The sequence below is a fragment of the Dromiciops gliroides genome, chromosome 3, assembly GCF_019393635.1.
Source record: "Dromiciops gliroides isolate mDroGli1 chromosome 3, mDroGli1.pri, whole genome shotgun sequence".
NCBI lineage: Eukaryota > Metazoa > Chordata > Mammalia > Microbiotheria > Microbiotheriidae > Dromiciops > Dromiciops gliroides.
In genome coordinates this window covers 297,599,105-297,625,044 of record NC_057863.1, presented here as the reverse complement: position 1 = coordinate 297,625,044, position 25,940 = coordinate 297,599,105, and the positions used below count along the sequence as shown (strand labels likewise).

Sequence of the window (25,940 nt, the reverse complement as noted above, 5' to 3'; positions counted from 1 at the left end):
AAAATAACAGAGCCACTAATCTGATGCCAAATGACTAATTTTTAGGTTGTTTTTTTTTTTTTCAGATTTGGTGGTAAGAACTTTCCACCTTTTATTGTGTTTAAAATTTTTCTTCACACTGGAGGCCATGGAAACAAGTATTTCAGTGGAAAAAATACATTGAGGCCATCGAGTGAGGTGACTTGCTAATATATCCTTTTTTATTAATCCATCATAGCTTCTTAGAATCATAAATTGATAGTTCATTAGTGTTAGAAGTGTTTTAGAGGTCATCAAGCCCCCTCATTTTATCTGTAAGGAAACTGAAGACCATAGTAGTTAAGTGACTTAGTCATGGGCACATCCTCAGTGTGCTAGGAATAAGATCTTCCATGTAGGCTGGGCAGATTTTTCCCTTACAAGACAGGGAAGCTGTCCTAAGGACCAGGGACATAAGGGTCAAGCTGTTGAAGAAGCTTCCTGTTTTGCACATAAGGTCCTTCAGACTTAGTGGTTGTCTCACTACTGTGTGAGTCACCACAGCCAGTATAACCTAATAACTGGACTTTCCCCCCTTCTCCTTAAACTGTTTGCCTTTCAGAGCCCTTCATAACCTGGCCTCCTTTCCTCTATCTCTCTAGCATTTTTACATTTTATACTCTCCTCTCATTCCTCCCTCCCCTAATCACCTCCAGGATCAAATAAAAAATCTTTTGTTTGAGACTCCAAGCCTTTCATAACCTACTCCCTACCTTTCCAGTCTTCTTCAGCCTTACATACCCTCCAGGAACCCTGGCCTCCTTACCATTCCTTGAATAAGACACTTCATCTCTCTACCCTGGCCATTTTCACTGCTTCTCTCACATGCCTGAAATGCTCATCTCCATCCCCTGGCTTTCTACACTTCCTTCAAATCCCAGCTTAAATCCTACCTTCTATAGGAAGTCCTTCCCAACCCCATATAATTCTAGTGCCTTCCATCTTTTAATTATTTCCTGCTTATCCTGCATATATACCTTATTTGTAAATATTTATTTGCTTATTGTCTCTACCATTTGATTGTAAGCTCCTTGAGGGCAGGGATTGGTTTTTGCCTCCTTTTGTATTCCCAGCATTTAGCACCCTGTCTTGCACATGGTAGGTGCTTATTAAATGCTTACTGACTGATTTGACTACCTCAGCCAGTGCTGTATCCTTGATGAACATCCTTTGAATGCTATGTCTAAGTAAAACTCCCTTTGTGGACTTTTAGATGGCCTACAAATATCCCATCTCATTCCAATTCTGAATCTGAAGAATCAAGCCCAGCCTATATAAAATTTGACAGTAGTTAGTAGGATTGAAACAAAATGAAACACAAAATCAAAAACAAAATGAGATTGTTAGGCGTAGGCCATCTAACAGTTAATAAGATATTGAGGATATATATATATATAACCTATATCAGATTACCTACTGTCTAGGGGAGGGGAGAGGGAGGGGAGGGAGGGAGAAAAATCTGAAATTATAAAGCTTGTATAAACAAAAGTTGAGAACTATCTTTACATGTAACGGAAAAAAATAAAATACTTTATTAATTTAAAAAAAAAATAAGATATTGGGGGCAGCTAGGTGGCGCAGTAGATAAAGCACCAGCCCTGGATTCAGGAGTACCTGAGTTCAAATCTGGCCTCAGACATTGACACTAGCTGTGTGACCCTGGGCAAGTCACTTAACCCTCATTGCCCCACCAAAAAAAAAAGATATTTACAATAACATGGCAAAGATACTCAGCAAAATATAGCATGGTTTTATGTAGACATACTCCCCGTTATCTCCTAATATAAACGTGCCTCAATAGAATGTGTTAGCTGTAATATCTTGCATGACAGTGGGCCAGCCACCAAGTCTGAACTGTACTGACCCTTCCTGGGCTAATCTTTTGTGTTCTAGGCAAACAGGAAACCTCTCAACGTGTTGCTCAAGCCTTAGTCACCTGAATCAATCAAGTCTCAGAATGGCTTCCCTGTCTTTAAGAGAAAAAAACCCAGACTAGTCTTGTTGTTCAGTCATGCCTGACCCTCCATGACCCCTTTTGGGGTTTTCTTGGCAAAGATACTGGAGTGGTTTGCCATTTCCTTCTCCAGCTCATTTTACACGTGAGGAACTGAGGCAAACAGGGTTAAGTGACTTGCCCAAGGTAACAAAGCTAGTATATGTCTGAAGCCAGATTTGAACTCCAAAAGATAAATCTTCTAACTATATACCTGGCATTCTCTCCATTGCACCACCAACTGCCTTGAACTAGTCTACATGGAAGGTATTGTTCCTACCACACTGAGCTTTAGGTTCATTCAGTAAATTATGGAAACAGTATCTACATTTCTTCATAATTAATGATTACACTTAAACATATTTTAGCTTATTAGACTAAAGAGTTTTTGCTCATTTGGTAATAATTAAGAAAACATTTTTTCTATATAGACTAGTTTTATGAAAGTGAAATCAGTTGTCTAATCAAAAATATCTAAAAGGGTCTTGGAATATCTTTATGGAAATAGCATATAGTATATATACACATGTGTAGTGTAATGATTGGAATGATGCCACCTGCTGGAGACTTACTGTAGAAAAGCTCCGCCATGAAGTGAAGGTCTTTGAGGGCAAGACCAGGAGTCTTTTCTTTGGCGTCAGGAAGTGACGTTTGCTTGTGGGAGGAAGAAGGGGGGAGCCTGGCTCTCTGACTGGGGCCTTTTCCTGAGGACTCTGGTAGAAAAGGGAGCTAGAAATGTGCTCTCCCTTTAATAGATAGATGAATGTAGGCCTTTCTCTCTCTCTTTACCAAATTCTTATTCTCCTTAATAAATGCTTAAAAGTCTAACTCTTGCTAAAGCTTATAATTTAATGGCGACTACTCATTAGATATTTTAGACAGACTAGCTAGGATGTTAGCCCTTAACAGTAGGTATAGCTATGCATATGTGTATATGTATATCTGTGTATATATGTATACACACATATGTTATCTATGTCTATGTATATAAATTCTTATTCTAGCTCCTACCCTGATAGTAAAAAGAACATCATACTGGCAGACCTTGGTCTCAGGTCTGTTACTGCCCTGTTTTGTGACCTTAAGCAAATCACTTCTCTCTAGGCCTCAGTTTTTTTCATTTGTAAATCAAAGAGAGCAGATTAGGTGATATCTAAATACCCTTACAGCTTGATTTTTAAATGAGATGCTTCAGAGTAGATATCTCTTATACAATGGTCCTCTAAGAACTCTAGAATTTTTAAGTTGTCCACTAGCTTAATTCTGTGTTGGAGTGGCAGCAGAAAAATGCTTTTAGAAACTGTTTTCAAAATGTTATTTTTCTCTGTTAATATTGCAAGCACATTTTCCTTTTGGATAACCAGCTTCAGGAAGAAAAGGACAGATCATATTATGACATGAACTCCCTAAGGCATATACGGATACATCATAATAACAAAAATTGTTGCTGCTATTTGTCCATTTTTTATTCACTTTTACAGGCAGTGGTTGATGCTTGCAAACTAATGGGAAATCGGAAATATTATGACCAAATAATGCAGGACCAACTTCAATTCCAAAAGTATAAAGTTGCTGATGAAGTTGATGTTGTTACCATGAAAGATTATATGCATGTAAGGAATATTTTCAATAATTTAAAATATTAATGAAAAAGGCTTCCTTTTACCCTATCTCTAAGAAAAAAAATCATATGTTATTGGAGTAATTTATATCAATTCTGTGTAAAGTGATAAGACTTTAAAAGAAGGGATCATAACTCATTTTTATCATTTCTAAAAATTTCAAGCCTTATTGTAATAATATTGATGTGAATATAGGGTCCCCATGATGGTGACTACATACTTAAAATGAAATTTCTTGAAAAGAAAAAGTCTGTAGAGTTAGTAGTTATACAGTGAAAAATATACTCAAAATTCCTGAATTTTTAAAAAATTGTTATCTGTTTAGGAGAAAATTATTTTTCTAAAAGCAAACAATTATGTTTTTCCATACAAAAATGTGATAATAGATTAAGGGAACAAATTAGAATGAGAACAAGTAAACATTTTCCTCATTTCTATGCTTGCATCCCCATCATATACACTACCACAACCACACCACCACCTTTGAAATCTCTAAGATCACTAAGCTAATATTTCTCCTATAACTGAACCCAGTTAAAAAAAAAACCTCCTCCATGTTTGAGAATTTTGACAACACAGCTAGTACAGTCTCACCCTCCCTGCTTCACCCCCTTTCTCTCCAATCCTCAATGTCTCCTCACTCAAGTACAATGCTTGGAAGCATCACTGTTCACCAAAATCTACCACTGCTGCTTCTATCTTCTACCATTGTGTCTCCCCAATACACACGTCTCCTATTTTTCTGCTCTTTGGCATTGAGTTCCACATAGCCACTTAAGTTGCCACAAGAAGGAGCCCCAACGTCATCTCTAAAAATGGGAAGTGGAGGGGCAGCTAGATGGCACAGTGATTTAAAGCACCAGCCCTGGATTCAGGAGGACCTTAGTTCAAATCTGGCCTCAGACACTTAACACTTACTAGCTGTGTGATCCTGGGCAAGTCACTTAACCCCAACTGCCTCACACAAAAAATAGGGGAAAAAAAATGGGAAGTGGAGCCCAAGGAGAATGCACACCCCTTGAAAAGGTGGCTTCTAGGAATTCTCTTACACTAACTGCTTCAGGTAGCCCTCTGCAGTCATGAGGACCCAGGACCATTGTTTATTACTTTATTTTGTGATATACATTTTTAAGGTGAATCTGTCTCCTTTACCTTGCACCATTCAGGGCTTCCTAGCACAGACCCCTCCACTGTGTGTGTGGCCAGTGAAGAATCTTTTGCTATTGAGGAAACCAGTGAAGCTTAAGTTGTGTCTATTGTACTATGAGCCTGATTATAGCCAGGTTGGGGTTTTATATGTCAGTTTGGGGATATATAGCCTATATTTGGACCAAATCAAGATTTTTTTTTGAGATATCATAATCTTTTTAAAATTCAAATTTAATGTTATCGATACCTTTTGTTTTTATATCACATGCATTCTTAAATCTATCCCCTGAGCTCTCTCCTACCCAATGAACATCCTTTGTAACTTTAGAAGAGAAAAAAAGCAGAAAAATCAAAACTTCCCAATACTTTAACCGTATCTGATGATATACACAAAATTCTACACCCATATTTTCCGTCTTCAAAATGAAGGGAATGACATACATTTTCTCAACTATTTTCCAGAGTTTGTTTTTTGTCATTTATAATATTCAGTTTGTTTTTTGTTTTTGATGTTTCCATTGTTTTCATTGTGTATAGTGTTTTCTAGGGTCACCAAGTCTTCCCTTGCTTCTTTGAATTATTTATATTTGTCATTTCTTAAGGTGCAATAATATTTCATTACATTTGGTTACCGCAGTTATGTTTGGTTACTCCTTGGTTAATGGGTATAAGATACAGAATCTTGAGTTTCAGAATTGAAGGAATAGAAGACAAAATGTAAAGTGAAAACTAAATCAGAATAAACATGAAAGTCCATGAAAAAAATCAGCTAGATTGTACCTTAGAGATCTAGTAAAACTCCTTTCTTTGCTCCTTTAGAGGAATAAATGGAGAACCAGATGGGTTGTGTACGATGTGTAATTCCTTCACATTTACTGAATTCTCATATTCTCTTTATTTGCCTTTATGTGAAACAAAATACCATGAACACGTAATTATTAAAATCTTATTGGGGCTTAAGAGTTCTGTATATAGGGACAGGTAGGTGGCACAGTGGATAAAGCACAGGCCCTGGATTCAGGAGGATCTGAGTTCAAATGTGGCTTCAGACATGACACTTGCTAGCTGTGTGACCCTGGGCAAGTCATTTAACCCTCATTGCCCTGCCCCCCCCCAAAAAAAAAGGGGTGGGGGAAGAGTTCTGTTTATTACTGATAAGGCCAGTAGTTACCACCACTGATTTTATGTACTAAAGAATCATTGAACCATCCCTCAAAGCTTTGTCCTAGGCTGTCTTTTCTCTCTGTATATCCTCTCTCTTGGTGATCTCATCATCTCTCATGGATTATCATCACTATGCAGATGACTCTCAAAACTCTGTCAAACCCTAATCTCTCTCCTTAGCTCTAGTTTCACATTACTAGCTGTCTGCATTAGACATTTCCAACGAGATGTGCCATAGGCATGTAAATTTCAACATCCAAACCATGGTTCATTATCTTCTTCCCTAAAACCACCCACCCTTACCAAACATCTCTTTTTCTTCAAAGTACCACCATCTTTCTATTCACTGGGGTTATCAGCCTAAGAGTCATCTTCCTTCACTGCCCCCAACTCTAATCAGTTTCAAGTCCTGTTTATTCTCCTGCCAGTATATTTCTAGTAAATATCCCATTCTTTCTATTCAGTGGCCACCTTCCCACTCACACCATCATTAATCATCACCTAAACTACTATAATAACATCATGTTTGGACTGTGCAGTCCTAATTTCAGGCCTTGCCAATCCACCCTCCATACATCTGCCAAATTAACATTCTTAAAAAATAGGTCTGACAGCATCATTCCCTCAGGAAAGAAACTCCAGTAAAGCCCTATTGCCTCAAGAATAAATACTAACTCTACACATGCACAATTAAAGAAGGACCTTAGTAATCTGGCTGTAGTTTTCCTCTTTAGGTTTATTGCACATTATACCCATCATGCACTCTGTTCTAGCCAGATGGGCCTATTTTCTGTTTTCCCAACTTGATATACATCTCCCATTTTTGTTCCTTTGCACAGGCCATCCTCCAGGCCTGGAATGTACCCTAATCTCACCAATATCTCCTTGAATCCCTAATTCTTGGTACTTTGTCTTTTTTCCTTAAATTTTCATCTACTTATCTGTTTACATGTTGTAGTCCTCCAATTGAATAAAAATTTCTTAAAGTGAAAGAATTTTTTCAACTCTTATATTTGTATCCCCAGCAGGCAGTTAATAATGAATGATTTCTAGGAAAACTCAAGTATACTGCTAACAGTATAATCGTAATAATACTAAAGGGATATTATTAGACTTATAAATCAGTATATTACTGTTGATAATAGTTTACTAAATTTTAACAAAGCATTTGACAAAGTATCTCAGACTATTCTTGTGGACAAGATAATATGGACTAGACAATAGTATTGGGAAGTAGCTTTGGAATTATTTGAAAGGCCAGTTCAAAGAATAATTACTCGTGGTTCTATACCAACTTGGAAAGAAGTCTCTGATAGTGTCCCAGGGATCTGTCCTTGGACCTATGCTGTATAATATTTTTTATCGGTGATTTAGATATAAAGATATAAATGAGAGAACAGCTAGGTGGCGCAGTGCATAAAGCACCGGCCCTGGATTCAGGAGCACCTGAGTTCAAATGTGACCTCGGACACTTGACACTTACTAGCTGTGTGACCCTTGACAAGTCATTTAACCCTCATTGCTTCACCAAAAAAAAAAAAGATATAGATGAAGTGCTTAACAGTTTTGAAGTTGACACAAAGCTGGATAGGCTACCTAACAGAACAGGTTGAATGGCATTCAAAATCTATAAAGATCTAAGACTAAAATTTTAGGTCAAATATAATAAGATAAGATAAGCATGAATAGATAGTAGATGATCAGAAAAAGATATGGGGGTTTTGGTGGATTAAAAGCTCTATATGAGTCAACAGTGTCTTATGATATCCAGAAGAGCTAACATGATCTTAGACTGCATTAAAATGGACATAATGCCCAGGACTAGGGCAGCAATTTTTCTACTATACTCTTCTTTGATTAGATGATTATATCTGTAATATTGCATTTAGTTTGGGGTATCACTTTTTTTTTTTGGCAGGGCAATGACTTGCTCAGGATCACACAGCTAGAAGTGTCATGTGTCTGAGGCCGGATTTGAACTCAGGTTCTCCTAAATCCAGGGCTGCTGCTTTATCCACTGCATCACCTAGCTACCCCTTGGGTATCACACTTAAGAAGTACATTGATAAACTGGAAAATGTCCAGAGAAGTGTGATCAGGATGGCAAAGGCCCTCACAATCATATCATATGAGGATCAGCTGAAGAAACTGGACACTGTTTAGCCTAGAAAAAATAAAATTGGTGATGGTTGTGTGAAGGAGTCAGGATAGTTATCTCAAAAGTATTTGGAGAAATGTCGTGTATAATGGGGTGGCTAAGACTTATTCTGCTTGGCCTCAGGGTAGGATTAGTTGCAATGGATTGAAGTGGCAGATAAGCAAATCTAGGCTTAATGTAAAGAACTTTCTAATAATTAAGAGTTATCCAGCTCAAAGAATGACTTGCCTAATCTAGTGGACTTCAAACAAATATCAGATGACCATAATCACTTATTTTTCTTGTAGAGAGAATTTTGGTCAGATATGAGCTTCACTTAGATAGCCACTGAATTTTTTTCCAATTCTGAGAATCTCTGATTCTGTGTTGTCATTGTTGAGAATGTGTTTGGTGAGGGATTAGCACATTGGGAGAACATTGGAAGAGAAACACAAAGATAGGCTAGAAGAGATGCATAGAGCCCCAGCAAGTCATGTGCAAAACTGTACTTCCACTGCCTGCCTGGTTCCTTTCCCTCCATCTCAAGCAAGGGTATAGTGGGAAGAGGTCCAAGACTCTTGGAGGTAGGGTATAGGTTTAAAATTATGGGGTTTTTTGGTTTTTTGGTTTTGGTGAGGCATTTGGAGTTAAGTGACTTGCCTAGGGTCACACAGCTTAAAATTATGTTTCTAACACTTACTAGCAGTGACTAAGAGCAAGTTACTTTTTTTTGGAGTCTCAGTTACCTCATTGGTAAAATGGGAATAATAATTCACTGTCTACCTTACTATTATGAAGACCTTTGTAAACCAACCATAAAGCATGATCTATCTGTTCTCAGATTAATTTTCCTAAGACAAAAACTTTACATTTTGTTTCATTTAATTTTGTAACAAAATTATAATTGGAGTAACTAAAAATATATCACATGAAAATAATGAACTGGATACTTGTCCTCTAAGAATGACCTGTTCTCCAAATGACTTAGATATCTTCTGGACTTGAATATGTCAGGAAGTTACACTGCCAGTTACCCTGAACACAATGGTATTTCATTTCAGTTCAGCATGTATTGAACACCTAATATGTGTAAAACACTAATGTGCTAAGGAAAATTTAAAAGAAAACAGGATCTCTACACTCAAGAATATTGCTGATCTTGGTTACAGAGCAGAAATTGTTAAGAAACTTCTGAAAATTTAGAGTAACTCCCATCAGGTAATTAGTTTTGGGGTTTTTTTTTGCTCTATAGTTTACCAGTTTTCTGGATGAAACCCCAGCATATCTAGGTGGCAAAAGTAACTGCTGGAGAAGGCTGAGCCTGGAAAACTTTCCAAAGACAATGATAATGTATGACATAATCAATTATGCAACATCTGGAATACTATCAGATCGTCTGCAAAAAGAATTGAAGTATCTTTTGCAAAAACCAAAATCTGAAGAGATGCAACGTGACCAGCTCCGGGTTATTTCTCAAATTAGGTAAAAATGATCTATCATAACAACTATTAGTGAGACAAATGTTTAGTTACACTGATATTCTGTATGTAAAAGATAAATAGTTCTCTTAGTATGAGTCTGCTGTAGATAACATTTAGGAGTTATTTCTACCAAGTTTTGAAGGTCTCATGGCTTCTCAGCACAAGAATATTCATGACTTACAGAAGCAGTAAAATATTTTAGCCCTTTTTTCAAGGTCAACTGACACCCACTTCTCAATTACTTTCTATTACAAGCAACCTTTTTTACATTATACCAAGGTTTTCTCTTTTTAGTATTTTTATTATGAACTTGTTAATCATCAACATAAATAATCACCTCACCTCTACTCTTAGCCTCATTGGCTTCCTTTAAGAAAGACTCAGCTCAAATCTCACCTTCTGCAGGAGGCTTTTCTCACTCTTACCCCACAGGTCTTCCCTCTGAGGTTACCTTCAGTACATGATGGATGGATGGATGGATGGATAGATAGATAGGCAGACAGGTATATATGTCTGTCTAGATATGGATATCTTGTGTGAAAAGTGCATTTCACTCCTTATAATTTGAACTCATTGAAGACTGAAAATGGTTTTTTGCCTTTCTTTGTATCTCCAGTACCTATAGTTTCTGGAACATAGTAAGTGCATAATAAATGCTTGTTGACTTACTGACTAATAATTATTTGAAATACAGGGGTAATCATACATAAAATCCTTAGTGTTTGACAAGATATAATGAAATGAATGAACAAAATATTTTTCATATTCTCTTCCATATCTGTATAAAATTCTGCTATTCCCTTATTCTCTTAGAGATCCTAAAAAGTTACCACATGTTTTTTTTGTTTTGTTTTTTGGTTGGAGCAATGGGAAATCAAAAGGTTTCAAAAATCTCTTTGCCCTTAAAACATTACCTTGCATCACCAGTGGCTCTGACAATTGCTGCTGAAAGAATATTGCCAGAGCTCCATTTAAAGCTCTGGTATTGCCATCTGAGGTAATAAGGACAAAAGATGGCAGCTCTGATTTTACTTTTTTTCTCCCATGACTGTTAAGCCCATCTAATTTGCCAGTCTTTTATGAATCAATCAGAGAAGAGGTGTAGTGGAGAAAGAGCCAATCTTGAATTCAGGAAGACCTTGATTCAAGTCTTGTTATACTAGTTTTCTAGCCATGGGCAAGTCACCTAACTTTTCAGTGTTCCCAGGCAACTATTAAAGGCTATAAGTTGGCCATCTTTAGAGGGAATTTTCTTTTTTTTTTTTATTTTATTTATTTTTTGTTACATTTTGAATTCCAAGTTGTCTCCCTCCATCCCTCCTAACACCATATTAAAAAAAGCCTACATTTGACATCTATATATATGGAAACATACAATACATATTGCTATAGATCAGTTTTTTCTCTGGAGGTGGCTAGCATTTTCCTTCATAAGTCTTTCATAGTTGATTTGGATGATAATATTACTCAGAATAGCTTAAACATTTACAATTACTCTTAGAACAATATTGCTGTAACTGTATGCAATGTTCTCTTGGTTCTACTTGTTTCACTCTGCATTGTTTCATGCAAGTCTTTCTATGTTTTTCTGAAACCAATCTGCTTATCATTTCTTACAACACAGTAGTATTCTATCACAATCTTATACCATAATTTATTCAGCCATTCCCCAATTGATGGGCATCCCCCTACTTTCTAGTTCTTTGACACCATAAAGACAGCTGCTATAAATATTTTAAAATACATAGGTTCTGGGGGCAGCTAGGTGGTGCCCTGGATTCAGAAGGACCTGAGTTCAATTCTGGCCTCAGACACTTGACACTTACTAGCTATGTGACCCTGGGCAAGTCACTTAACCCTCACTGCCCCACCACCCCCCCAAAAATTAAAATACATAGGTTCTTTTCCCTGATCACCTTGAGAAATGGATGAAATATGGTATTATTGGGTCAAAAAGTATACATAGTTTTACAACTCTAGTCATAATTCCAACTGGCTCTCCTAAATGATTGGATCAGTTCACAATTCCAACAACAGTGTGTTAGTGTCCCAATTTTGCCACATCTCTTCCAACATTTGTTATTTTGCACTTCTTTCATTTTAGCCAATCTGATAGGTGTGAGATGGTACCTTGGATTTATTTTAATTTGCACTTCTCTAATCAATAATGATTTAGAGCATTTTTTTTCATATGACTATATATAGCTTTGACTTCTTCATCTCAAAAATGCCTATTCATATCCTTTGACTATTTATCAATTGGGGAATGAACCATAGTATTATAAATTTGACTCAGTTCTCTATATATTTGAAATATGAGCCTTTTATCTGAAAAACTGGTTATAAAAACTGTTACTCAATTTTCTGCTTTTCTTACAATCTTGGCTGCATTGATTTTATTTGTACAGAACTTTTCAATTTAACGTAATTAAAAGTATCCATTTTACATCACACAAAGCTCTCTCTCTTGTTTATTCATAAATTCTTCTCTTATCCATAAATCTGAGAGGTAATATATTTCACTCTCTTCTAACTTATTTTTAACTCCGTTTATGTCTAAGATATACATCAACTTTGACCTTATCTTGGTAAATAGTATAACATATTGGTCTTTACCTTTAGTCTTCTGCCAGACTTCTTTCCAATTTTTCCAGAAATTTATACCAATTAGTGAGTTCTTATCCCCAAAGCTTAGAACCTTGTGTTTATAAAATACATGGTTACTATAATCATTTACTACTATATATTGTATACCTACTCTATTCTATTCATTCTTAGCCAGGATAATAGATAGTTTTAATAATTACTACCTGATACTATAGTTTAAGATCTGGTACTGGTAGTTCTTCCTTTATGTTTTTAAAAATTAATTCCTTTGATGTTCTTGACCTTTTGTTCTTATAAATGAATTTTTTTCTAGCCCAATAAAATAATTTTTTGGTAGTTTAATTGGCATTGTACTGAATAAGTAAATTAGTTTAGGTAGAATTGTCATTTCTATTATATTGGCTCATCCAATTATTATTTCTCCAGTTATTAGCTGTGGGAGCCCTGGGCAAGTCGCTTAACCCCAGTTGCCTTATACATCCAGGGGGTCATTTCCTGTCACTCTGATATATGTCTTGCCACTGGATCCAGTTGGCTCTGGAGGAGAGAGTGAGGTTGTTGACTTTGTACAGCCCTGCCTCACTTAAATCTAATTCACTGCAAGTCATGACATCGCTCAATGTCATGGTCCTCTTCAGTAATAAAGGAAAAAAGAACCACAAATCTGGTTTTATTTGTATAAAAACTGTTTTATAATTATGTTCATATAATTTCTGGGTTTCTCTTGGCAGGTATACTCCCAGGTATTTTATATTGTTTATGATTATTTTCAATGAAAAACACTATATCTTCTTGCAGAGTTTTGTTGGTAATATATAGAATACAGATGATTTATGTGGGTGTTTTTTATATCCTACTGTTAAAATTATATTTCATTAGCTTTTTAGTTCAGTCTCTTGGATTTTCCCAAGTATATCATCATTTTGTCTACTTCATTGCCCATTCTCATTCCTTAAATTTCCTTTTATTCTCTTATTACTATTGGTTAGCATTTCTAGGATAATATTGAATAATATTGGTAACACTGAGCATCCTTGTTTCTCTCCTGATCTTACTAGGAACACTTCTAGCTTATCCCCATTACAAATAATGCTTGCTGATGGTTTTAGGTATATCCTTCTTGTCTTTTTAAGGAAAAATCTATTTATATCTGTTTTGAAGTTTTTTGGGTTGTTTTTTTTGGGGGGTGAGGCAATTGGGGTTAAGTGACTTGCCCAGGGTCACACAGCCAGTAAGTGTTAAGTGTCTGAGGCCGGCTTTGAACTCAGGTCCTTCTGACTCCAGGGCCAGTGCTCTATCCACTGCGCCACCTAGCTGCCCCTTGAAGTATTTTTAATAGAAATTAATGTTGCAATGAAATACAGGATTTTCAAGCATTTATGATGAAAATGACAGAGCTGAATAGAGTGTCTGACTTCAAATACAAGACTCAAGAGAAACATAAAAAGGTAAACAGGAAAGACAAATTATAAGTAATTCAATAAGATTAAACTATTTACATTCCTACATACAAAGACGATACTTGTAATTCTTAAGAACTTATTATCAGGGCAGTTAGAGGAAGAATACATAGAAAATATGGGTGTGAGTTGAATACATGGGATGCTAGCTTAAAAAAAAAGTAATGGGCAATAAAGAGGAATGCACTGTGAGGAGAGGTAGAACAGAGTAAATTATCACATAAGAGAATGAAAGAGTTTTTTCAGTGGAGGGGAAGATGGGGAGGGGGTGTTGGTGGGCAATGAACCTTACTCTCATTGGAATTGGCTCAAAGGGAATAACATGCACACTCTGTTAGGTATAGAAATCTATCGTACCCTGCAGGAAAGTAGGAGTGGAAGGGGATAAGAAAAAGGGTAGGGTACTGATAGTAGGGAGGGTGGATTGGGGGAGGTGGTATTCTGAAGCAAAACATTTTTGAGTATGGATAGGGTGAAAGGAGAGTGAGTAGAGAAACAGGAGTAGTGAATAGGATAGAGAGAAATACACAGTAATCATAACTATGAAAAACTTTTATAGCAAATTTCTCTGATAAAGGACTCATCACTCAAATATTTAGAGAACTGAGTCAAATTTATAAAAATAAGAGCCATTCCCCAATTGATAAATGATCAAAGGCAGCTTTTAGATGAAATAATCAAAACTATCTGCAAGCATATGAAAAAGTACTCTAAATTACTATTGAATACAGAAATGAAATTAAAGATATTTGAGGTATCATCCCACTCCTATCTGATTCACTAATATGTGAAAACAAAGGAAAATGACAAATGTTGGAGGGGATATAGGAAAATTGAGACACATTTCTGTCAGTAGAGTTGTGAACTGATTGAACCATTATGTAGAGAAATTTGGAACTGTGCCCAAAGGGATATAAAACCCTTTGACCAGTGGTACCACTACTATGCCTGTATCCCAAAGAGATTAAAAAACAAAAAAGGAAAGGACCCATATATACACAAATATTTATAGTGGCTTTTTTAGTGGTGGCAAAGAATTGTCAATTGAGGGAATGGCCATGAATTAGGGAATGGCTGAACAAGTTGTGTTATATGATTGTGTTAGAATACTATTGTGCTATAAGAAATGATAAGCAGGATACTCCCAGAAAAACCAGGGAAGACTTATGTGAACTGATGCAAAGTGAAATGAGTTGAACCAGTTGAACATTTTACACAGTAATAGGAATATTGTAAAATGGCTAACTGTGAATGACTTAACTATTCTCAGCAATTCAATGATCTAAAACAATTCCAAAGGACATAAGATGAAAAATTTTATCCATCTCCATATATTCTATCCATCTAGAAAAAGAACTGATAGAGTCTGAATGCAGACAGAACCATAATTTTTTAAACTTGATTTTTCTTGTTTTTTTTTTTAATCTGTGTTTTCTTTCATAGCATGACTAATGTTCATGTATAACCTATATCAAATCACTTCCCTTTTCTATGGGGCGGGAAGGTATTTGGAACTCAAAAAAACCTTAATGAATTTTTTAAAAATTGTTTTCACAATGTAATTGGGGAAAATACGATATTAAATAAATAAGGATATATGATAATATATATATTTAGAATAGTGACTTTTTCACATGACTATATATAGATAGCTTTGATTTCTCCTTTTGAAAACTGCATTTTTATATCCTTTGACCATTTTTCAATTGGGGAATGACTCCTATTTTTATAAATTTGACTCAGGTCCATATCCAGTATATTTTTTACTATTTTGTGTGTGTGTGTGAAGCAGTTGGGGTAAGTGACTTACCCAGGGTCACACAGCTAGTAAGTGTTAAGTGTCTGAGGCTGGATTTGAACTCAGGTCCTCCTGAATCCAGGGCCAGTGCTCTATCCACTGCGCCACCTAGCTGCCCCATATTTTTTACTTTTATCAGAGAAACTTGCTATGAAAATTTTTGCTATTCATTGTCTACAGTATCTTTTAGCATAATGTAGTTTCCCTGATTATCTCTTTTAATTATGTCTATTTTTACTTTTGCTTTGTCTGATAACATAGTTGCAACCCCTGCTTTTTACTTCAGCTGAAACATATTGTATTTGTGCTCCAGCCTTTTGAATTCCATGTGTCTTTCTGTTTCACATGTGTCTCTTGTAAACAACATGTGGTTGGATTCTCATTTCTAACCCATTCTGCTATCAGCTTACATTTGATAGGTGAATTCATCTTATTCATATACACAGTTATGATTACTGTGTATTTACCTCAATCCTGTTTTCTTTTGTTTCTTTATCTCTCTTTTTATCCTGTCCCTCCTCAAAAGTCTATTTTTCTTCTCACCACTACTTTCCTTAATCTGTCCTCCCTATCATTCCTTTCCCCTTCTTTATCCCTTTCCCTTCCTATTATCCTATTGGGTAAGTTACATTTCTATACACAATTGTGTGTGTGTGTGTGTGTGTATTTCACTCTTTGAACAAATTCCAATAAGAGAGAAATTCAAACATTGACTACCACTCCCTTTTCCCTTCCATTGTAAAAATTCTTCCTTGCAAACTTCTTTTATGCGAGAAAATTTTTCCCATTCTGTCTCTCCCTTCTCCCTTGTCCTAGTGCATCCCTCTTTCTTTTTTTTTTAGATCATTCCAACATAAGCCTTCTATGTAAACTCCTTTTAACTGTCCTATTAATGATAAATTCCTTAGGTGTTGACATGTATCATCTTCCCATATAGGAATGTAAATAGTTAAATTTTGAGTCTTTTATGATTACTATTTCATGTTTACTGGTTTGTTGGGGGTTTGTTTTGTTTTGTTTTGGCTTCTCTTAAATCTCATGTTTGAATGTCAAATTTTCTATTTGGCTCTGGTCTTTTCATCAGGAATGCTTGAAAAGTCTTCTATTTCATTAAATATCCATTTTCTCCTTGAAGGATTACACTCACTTTTTTTTTTTTTGGTGGGGCAATGGGTGTTAAGTGACTTGCCCAGGGATACACAGCTAGTAAGTGTCAAGTGTCTGAGGCTGGCATTGAACTCAGGTCCTCCTAAATCCAGGCCCAGTGCTTTATCCACTGCAATACCTAGCTGCCCCTATACTCACTTTTACTGGGTAGGTGATTCTTGGTTGTAATCCTACCTCCTTTGCCTTCTAGATTATCATGTTCCAAGCCCTCTATTTCTTTAATGTGAAAGCCTCTAAATGCTGTGTGATTCTGCTTTTTGGCACCACAGTATTTGAATTGTTTCTTGCTACTGTGTGAAATATTTTCTCTTTGATTTGGCAACTCTAGAATTTGCTTATAATATATATTCCTCTAAGTTTTCATTTTGGGATCTCTCATGAGGTAATCAGGGTATTCTTTCCATTGTTAATTTACCCTCTCAGCTAAGATATTGACAGTTACCCTCAGTAATTTCTTCAATGTGATGTTTAGGATTTTTCTTTGATCATGACTTTCAGGTAGTCCAATAATTCTTATATTTTCTCTCTTAGATGTATTTTCTAAGTCGGTTATTTTTCTAATGAGATATTTCACATTTTCTTCTCTTTTTTTTCATTCTTTGGATTTTGCTTGATCATTTCTGGATGTTTCACAGACTTATTAGTTTCCACTTGCCTAGTTCTAATTTTTAAAGAATATCTTCAGTTTTTGATTTGAGCAATTCTGCTATATAAAGAATTCTTTTCTTCAGTGAATTTTTGTACCTCCTTTTCCATGTGGCCAATTCTGCTTTTTAAAGAATTTGTATCTTCAGTGGATTTTTGTGCCTCTTTTACCATTTGATCTACTCTGGTTTTTTGGCCCTGGAGATTTTTATCTTAGGGAGTTCATTAATGGCTTGTTCAGTTTCTTTTCTTAATATGGGCTTATTTAAGGATTTTATTTCCTCTTCAGTTAACCTGGGCAATTTGTATTTTTATAAATATTTAGCCATTTCATTTAGATTGTCAAATTTATTAGCATACAATTGAGCAAAATAGTTCCTAATTATTGCTTTAATTTCCACTTCATTGGTGGTGAAATCACCCCTTTCATTTTTGACACTGGTAATTTGGTTTTCTTCTTTCTTTTTTTTAATCAAATTAACCAAAGGTTTGTCTATTTGTTTTTGTTTTTTCCATAAAAATGGCTCTTAGTTTTATTGATTAATTTTATAGTTTTCTTGCTTTCAATTTTATTATTTTCTCCTTTGATTTTCAGGATTTTTAATTTAGTATTTAGTTGGGGATTTTTAATTTGTTCTTTTTCTAGCTTTTTTAGTTGCATGCCCAATTCATTGATTCCCTCTTTTTTATTCATGTAAGCATTTAGAGATATAAAATTTTCCCTAAGCACTGTTTTGGCTGCATCCCATAGGTTTTGGTATATTGCCTCATTATTGTCATTCTCTTGGATGAAGTTATTGTTTCTATGATTTGTTGTTTGACCCACTCATTCTTTAGGATGAAATTATTTAGTTTCCAATTAATTTCAGTCTACCTTTCCATGGCTCTTTATTACATGTAATTTTTATTGTATTATGATCTGAGAAGGATGCATTTACTATTTCTGCCTTTCTACATTTGCCTATGAGGTTTTTGTGCCCTAATACATGGTAAATTTTTTAATATGTGCCATCTACCACTGAGAAAAAGGTATATTCCTTTCTATCCGCATTGAATTTTCTCCAGACATCTATCATATCTAACTTGTCTAACATTCTATTCACCTCTCTAACTTCTTTCTTTTTTATTTTGTGGTTACATTTATCTAATTCTGAGAGGGGAAGATTCACATCCCCCAGTAATAGAGTTTTGCTGTCTATATTTCCTCTTGTAACTCATTTTACTTCTCCTCTAAGAATTTGGATGCTATACCACTTGGTGCATACATGTTTAATATTGATATTACTTCATTATCTATTGTACCTTTTAGCAAGATGTAGTTTCCTTCCTTATCTCTTTTGATTAGATCTATTTTTGCCTTTGCTTTGTCTGACATAAGGATTGCTACCCCTGCTTTTTTTACTTCAGCTGAAGTATAATATATTCTGCTCCAAACTTTTACCTTTACTCTGTGTTTATCTCTCTGCTTCAAATGTATTTCTAGTAAACAGCATATTGTAGGATTCTGGTTTTTAATCCACTTTGCTATTCACTTCCATTTTATGGCAGAGTTCATCCCATTAACATTGATAGTTATTATTACTGTCTATTTCCCTCCATCCTATATACCCCCTTTGTACTTTTTCCCTTCTTTCACCCTATTCCTCCTCACCAGTCTTTTCCTTTGACCCCTGCCTCCCCAACTCTGCCCTCCCTTTTATCACCCCCTCCATTTTCTTTACCTTTTCTCCCCTGCTTCTGCCCTCCCTTCTATCAGTGCCCCCCCTTTTCCCCTTACCCTTTTATTCCCTAAAGAATAAGCTAAATTTCTTTATCCAAATGAGCATATATGTCATTCCCTCTTTGAACCAAATCTGATGAGAGTAAGGTTAAAACAATGCTCACCCCTCCCTTTTTTCCCTCCTTTGTAATAGGTTTTTTGCACCTCTTCATATGATGCAATTAATCCCACTCTACCTCCCCTTTTCTCTTCTCCCAATATACTCCTTTTTTCCACCCCTTAATTTCTTTATATCATCACATCAAAGACAATTTATGCTTATACCCTCTATGTATATTCCTTCTGTCTGACCAAATAGAGATACAGTTCTCAAGAGTTATAAGTATTATCTTCCCATGTAGGGATGTAAACAGTTTAACCTTATTGAATAACTTTTCCCCCCCATTTACCTTTTTAAACGTCTCTTGAGTCTTGTAAGTTAAGATCAAATTTTCTATTCAGTTCTGGTCTTTTCATCAGGAAACCTTGAAAGTCCCCTATTTCATTGAATGTCCATCTTTTCCCCTGAAAGAGAATGATCAGTTTTGCTGGTTAGTTGATTCTTGGTTGCAATCCAAGCTCCTTTGCCTTCCGGAATATCATATTCCAAGTCTTGTGATCCTTTAATGTTGAAGCTGCCAGGACCTGTGCAATCCTGACTGTGGCTCCATGATATTTAAATTGCTTCTTTCTGGCTGCTTAGAGTATTTTCTCCTTCACCTGATAATTCTGGAATTTGGCAACAGTATTCCTTGGAGTTTTCCTTTTGGGGTCTCTTTTAGGAGGCGATTAGTGGATTCTTTCAATGATGATTTTATTCTCTGATTCTATAATATCAGGGCAGTTCTTCATGATAATTTCCTGGAATATGGTGTCTAGACTCTTTTTCTTATCATGGCTTTCAGGTAGTCCAATAATTCTCAAATTGTCTCTCCTGGATCTATTTTCCAGGTCAGTTGTCTTTTCAATGAGGTATTTCACATTTTCTTCTATTTTTCCATTCTTTTGATTCTGTTTGACTGATTCCTGGTGTCTCATAGAGTCATTAGCTTCCATCTGTCCAATTTGAATTTTTAAGGCATTGTTTTCTTCAATAAGCTTTTGCACTTCCTTTTCCATTTGGCCAAATGAATTTTTTTGTTTGTTTGTTTGTTTGTTTTAGTGAGGCAATTGGGGTTAAGTGACTTGCCCAGGGTCACACAGCTAGTAAGTGTTAAGTGTCTGAGGCCAGATTTGAACTCAGGTACTCCTGACTCCAGGGCTGGTGCTCTATCCACTGCGCCACCTAGCTGCCCCCAAATGAATTTTTTAAGGAATTGTTTTCTTCAGTCAATCATTGTGCTTCCTTTTCCAAGCTGTTGATTCTTTTTTTCATAATTTTCTTGTGTTGCTTTCATTTTCCTCCCCATTTTTTCTTCTACCTCTCTCAATTGATTTTTTAAAATCCTTTTTGAGCTCTTCTAAGAAGGCTTTTTGGTCTTGAGACCAATTCATCTTCCCTCTTGAGGCTTTACATGTAGGCAATTTGAGAGTATTGTCATCATCTGAGTTTGTGTTTAGCTCTTCCCTGTTGACACAGAAGCTTTCAGTGGTAAGAGAGCCCTTTTCTGTTTCTTACTCATATTGTAGCTTATTTTTTTTAAGTTGAGGTTTTTTCCTGGGGCACAAGGGTCACTGTTTCAAGCTTCTTGTGCTGAGGGATAGGGGCTGTGTCACTGGCTTTCTACTCTGAGACCTCTATGGCTTGTGGATTTCTCACCACCCTGGGCTTGCTCCCTGTGCTTGCTCCAGGCACTGGTATGGCCCAGCCCAGTCGCACCTGTCCCATGGGTGGCCCTCTAGCTGGCAGCTGTCTTCTCAGCTGGTGCTAGTGGATCTCACAACTCAGCCAGGATCAAGGGGCTTCAGTTGCTCCACTGTGGCCAAGAACTTCCTGCTAACTTGCCCAGACCCCCTCCATGCTGTTCTGTGCTAAGCTGCACTGCACTCTCCTTTTGCCCAAGTGAGACCGACCTTTCCTGAAGTCTTCTAAATTATCTCAAGAAGATTGTGACTCTCTTTTTGTAGGTTCTATAGTTTCAGAATCTGTTTAGAGGCTTGATTTAATGGGTTTTTTTGAAAGAACCGCAGGAGAGCACAGACAACTTGCTGGCTTCTCTCTACCATCTTGGCTCTGCCCCCCCGCCCCAATCTGCTCTGGTTTTTAAGATGTTATTTTCTTCGGTATTTTTTGTGATTCTCTCACCAAGCTACTAGTTCTCTTTTCACAATTTTCTTATATCACTCTCATTTCTTTTCCCAATTTTTCCTTTTCCATTCTTGTTTCTTAGACTCTTCTAGGAATTCTTGTTGGAATTAGGTCTGATTAGCATTTTTCTTTGAGGCTTTTTTAACAACTATTTTCCTGTTGTTGTCTTCTTCTGAGTTTATGTCTTGGTTTTCCCTGACACTGTAGTGGCTTTTTAAGTTCAGATTCTTTTTTGTTATTATTGTGCATTCATTTATCCAATCTGTTTCTTGACTTTGAACTTTATGTTAAAGTTAGGCTCTACCCACCTGCAGGTGAGGAGGCACTGTCCTGAGCTTCAGGCTTTTTCATGCTACTGTTTTGAAAGCTAGTTCTAGTGGTCTTTATGGTGTTTCCAAGGTGATGTGATCCTGGGATATTTGTAATCATTGCACTTCTAGTCTGTACTGTGGTCTTTACCTAGGAAAGGCCCCCATACCTCTGCAGCTGTAAGCATTACCAGTCCTCTTCACTTTGGAACTGTGGCCAGGGCCCTGTTTCCATATGACTGACCACCAATGCTCCTCTCTACCCTGGAACTGCGACCTAGAACTGTGTATGGGCAAAAGTTGCCAATCAGTGCCAGCTGTACCCAGTGCCAGCAAAAGGTCTGCTGTAATCTCTTTCTGACAAGTTGTCCAACCCCCTTAATGTCTCTAGACTGAGAGCTCCCAAAGTTGTTGCTGCCACCTCCACTATTGTTGCTGCCCTGCATGTGTGGGCTCCAGACAGGCCTCTACCCTGGTGCCACAGTCTTCTCCTGCTAACCTTGAGTTTCCTTAGGCTAGAAAAATGTCCCAATACAACCTTTTGGTGGCTCTGCCACTCCAGAATTTGATTTGAGGCATTATTATTAAAGTTGTTTGGAGGGGAATATTGAGAGGGAAATATTCAGCTGGGTGGCTGCCCCTAATTCACCATCTTGGCTCTGCCTCCTGAAGTGTTTTCATAAGTGATTCTGTGAGTTCTAAAAACCCCCTTATTTTGTAGCTGACTATAGTGTGTTTCAAATAATCTTGTGTGTGTGTTCCTAGGTTCATTGATTTAGGTCTGGGAAGGACCTTAGAGGCCACAACCCCCATATTTTTACAGATGAAAAAACTGAGTCCCAGAGATATGAAATAACTTGGCCAAAGTCACACTGGTAACCAGTGGAAGGGAACACTGGGATGTAAAACATTGGCCTAAAGTTAGAAGTCCAGTGCTCTTCCTACTGTACCATGTCTCTAGAAACCTGCAATAGCATGTTTATTAGTGATTTACTTACTGATTCACATGATTATTACAGAGTATTTACAAGGCAACTGCTGGAAATTTTATCCTTTTTTTTTGGTCACAATCAATATCACCCTCAGATCATTAGGTTCTTGTTGGCATAGAGCACCAAGTTAAGCACTATGCCTTGTCATTAAATAGAAACGATATCTGCTTTCTAGGACTGTGTGTGTGTGTGTGTGTGTGTGTGTGTGTGTGTGTGTGTGTGTGTGTGCCTGTAGCAGGGGGGGAGGTTAAAGATGAAATGACTGAGGAAAACAAAGTTTTAATCTTTCAAACATATCAATTTATTAAGCAATACATGCCAGTTGCCCAACAAATCAGGACCAGGACCCCAGATACAAGGAAAATAGACTTTTATATTTTAAAATCATACAAGACCAATTAATCAAAAAGAAACAATACTACATTAGGTAATCTGATTTCTAATGGGATGAAAGATTAGGAACTTTCCAAGTTGGGAGGGGCAAAGTGAACAGGTATAATTCTCTGAATTCAGAAAAGGAGGTCTTCCACTCCCCAAGTATATATAAACAATTAAGGGAATGTGGAAACTATAACTGATCATTATGGGGCCAGTTTTCAGATAAAATTTATGGGTTTCTAGAGATAAACAATTGAAAAAATCTCTTTGTATCAGTCTCTGACTGCATTTCTACTCAGCATAACATAGGTCCTTGGTTAAGGGTTTCTTAGCAGCAGGGACAGGTAGTCCAGCTTCCTAGACACATAGGGCTAAATTCAAACAATGCAATGTTTTTTTTCCCCAATTCCCACAATTGAATAAACTTTCCTCACAAGATAGAATTTGGACTAGACCCATAATTGAATAGAAATGGAACTGAAATAGCTCCAAAACTGAGTCACAAGATGGAGTCAATGTGGTTCACTCAGTTTCCACATTTAACCACTTCCTGTCCTAATAGCCTAAATTTCCTCATGCCTGTATATACACATGCACATATACGTGTATGTATGTATGTGTGTGTGTGTGTGTTACGTATGTATATATTGGGGTTCTCCATGTGATTGGCCATTCATTGAAATACATTTATGACATAATTTTTACAGGACTTCTCCTTCACCCTCTTCTTTAAGTGTCTCCTCTTTACAACAATATTATCAACAACTAGCAAAGCCCAATCACTCAGGTCGTCGCTCAAAGCAAGCACGAATGAAGATTGCAAAAATGAGAAGAGCTTATAAGAAGGAAAAGGAGAAAAATATGGAAGTAAGTCCAAAGTGCAAAATGGGTCAAAAAAATGTTTAATCTGCCTGTAGATACAATTGCCCAGGAAATTCTACTCATTTTTTTTTAACCTGTAGGTTTAATCAGAAGCATTTATATGGTGAGTATTTTTGACACCATGAAAGCTATTTTCATCTTGGTAAAAACATATTTTTTAAAACTATTAAAATGCTATCTGCTGTTCTAATAAACTTAACTCTACAATAGAAACTCCTTCATTGAGAATATTCCTATTATGATATACTGCTATTTTGAAATCCATTTCTTACAGTCTAGTATTGTCAGGAAAAGATTTTTTTTTTTAACTGAAAAGCAGTATCCTGGCTCTGCCTCAACATTTGTAGCAGAAAACTATTATCCTTATATATTGATACTTGTGATTCAGCATATCTCTGTTCACATTCTTCCCAAGATGCAAGTAACTTCCATCTGAATTTATTTCAGGGTTACAGTAAATATCATAGTAACAGTAAAAACAATTTCTCACTTTTATTTCAAATTTTAACCAGGAATCAAATACACAAAAAACAAATGAAAAAAATCAGCATCGTATTGTTATCATTACTCCATCTTATGAAATTTTGGGAGTTAACTCACCTCCTTCAGATGATGAGTTGGAGCAAGAAGCAAAGGAATTATTTACTTGGACTAAAGAGCTATGTCTTGATAACTCATAGTTAATTAACAAAATAATCCATACCCTTCGATATAGAAATGATTAATACAAGTATTAACAAATAAATACAGGTATGTAGATTTTGCTCCTAGCCAAATATAAGTGGTAAGTTTTCTAAGCAGTACTTTGATATGCTGTAAACAGAAATGTTCCTGTCCATCAGAATTTGAATAAAAATAAATGCTTTAATGGATGTGGTAAAATGCTGCGTGGTTTTATTTGATTAATAATGAGTGACTCTATTCTTGGAATCTTAATCAGTTTTGTTACTCTATCTTCTTTAAATGCCTATGAATTCCTTGGTTTTCATAAAGAAAATAATTCACAAAATACATAATTTTTACTCCAATTAGCCTTCAAAATATTTTCTATTTCATGTTTTGCCAAATATTGCAACAGTAGGAATAATATAACCTGGAAGATCATTACTAAGAATTTTTATCATAAGCGCAAAGCAGAATGTTTAGTACTCTTAAACATTCTTCTTAGATATTTTTCATATATAAAATTGAAAATTGTTGGAACAAATAATCTATTTAACATTTTAAATTCAAGTACTTAACTTAGGGAACTGTTGACAATGACAAAAACTTTTCCATGATTCTAATCTATTATAAAATATCTTTTTTTCTCCAGTGGCTGGCATTAAAGAACCAAAAATAATTATATGATAATCATTTCTAAAACAACAGACTTAATTTCCATTTTGATGAACACTTAAAATGTATGAATTAATTAGAAGTTTTGGTCAAAAGAAGCTAGTTGCATAGCCACATAAATGAATTTCATCTGCTCTTAAAATATTCTAATAATAATACTGCTGTTGATTGGTATTCTTTCCATGGAATACACTATGGCAATTTAGTATAGACATTTCACACTCATTTCCACAAAGTGATATACTATTTCATGGATTTTAGAACTATATCAGATAAAAAGTGAATTTGAAAGAATATGAGCTTTTTCTTATCTCTTTATCTTATCTCCTTAAAACATATGAATTCATTAAACTGTGAATTATCCCCATCATCCAAATAAAAATCAATAGTTAGATGCAGTAATAAAGCACAGGAACATGACTGTTAAATTATAATAATGACATAAAACTCATTTGCCATTCAATTCACCAAGCAGTTAATAAGTGCCAAATTTTATTGGTTTTATCATAACATCTCTTATAGTAGCTATAGGAGACTTTATTCCAATACCTGCTGGAGCTTTCCTCAAAATGAAGAGCAGTTAATAATTTATTGACTTGTCTTGATGATGCTTTGCTCATTTTAAAGGTAAAGGAATTGTGAGCTATCAGTTATTGTGCTGAGTTAGTCTGGAAGACTCCATTTTTAAAACCTTGTTTAAAATCCTGAGTACTTGGCAGTAATTTAAGATGGCAGTAGGCATGCTCACTGGTTCCTGAATATATGGCAGGTAGACTGCATGGTGGTGGTGCATA

The 25,940-nt window shown here is 35.9% G+C and overlaps 1 protein-coding gene across 1 annotated transcript in view; it reads left to right on the top strand.

Annotated features, from left to right (window-relative positions):
* The window catches only part of C3HXorf58 (chromosome 3 CXorf58 homolog), a 53,985-nt gene extending 29,341 nt beyond the window's left edge, over nt 1-24,644 (top strand). Inside the window, exons 5-9 of the mRNA XM_043994171.1 lie at nt 66-177; nt 3,493-3,624; nt 9,336-9,565; nt 23,634-23,793; nt 24,321-24,644. Of these exons, the coding sequence (XP_043850106.1) occupies nt 66-177; nt 3,493-3,624; nt 9,336-9,565; nt 23,634-23,793; nt 24,321-24,488 (802 nt within the window). The 3' untranslated portion in view covers nt 24,489-24,644. The remainder of the gene's footprint in view (nt 1-65; nt 178-3,492; nt 3,625-9,335; nt 9,566-23,633; nt 23,794-24,320) is intronic.
* Nucleotides 24,645-25,940: the final 1,296 nt, after the last annotated feature.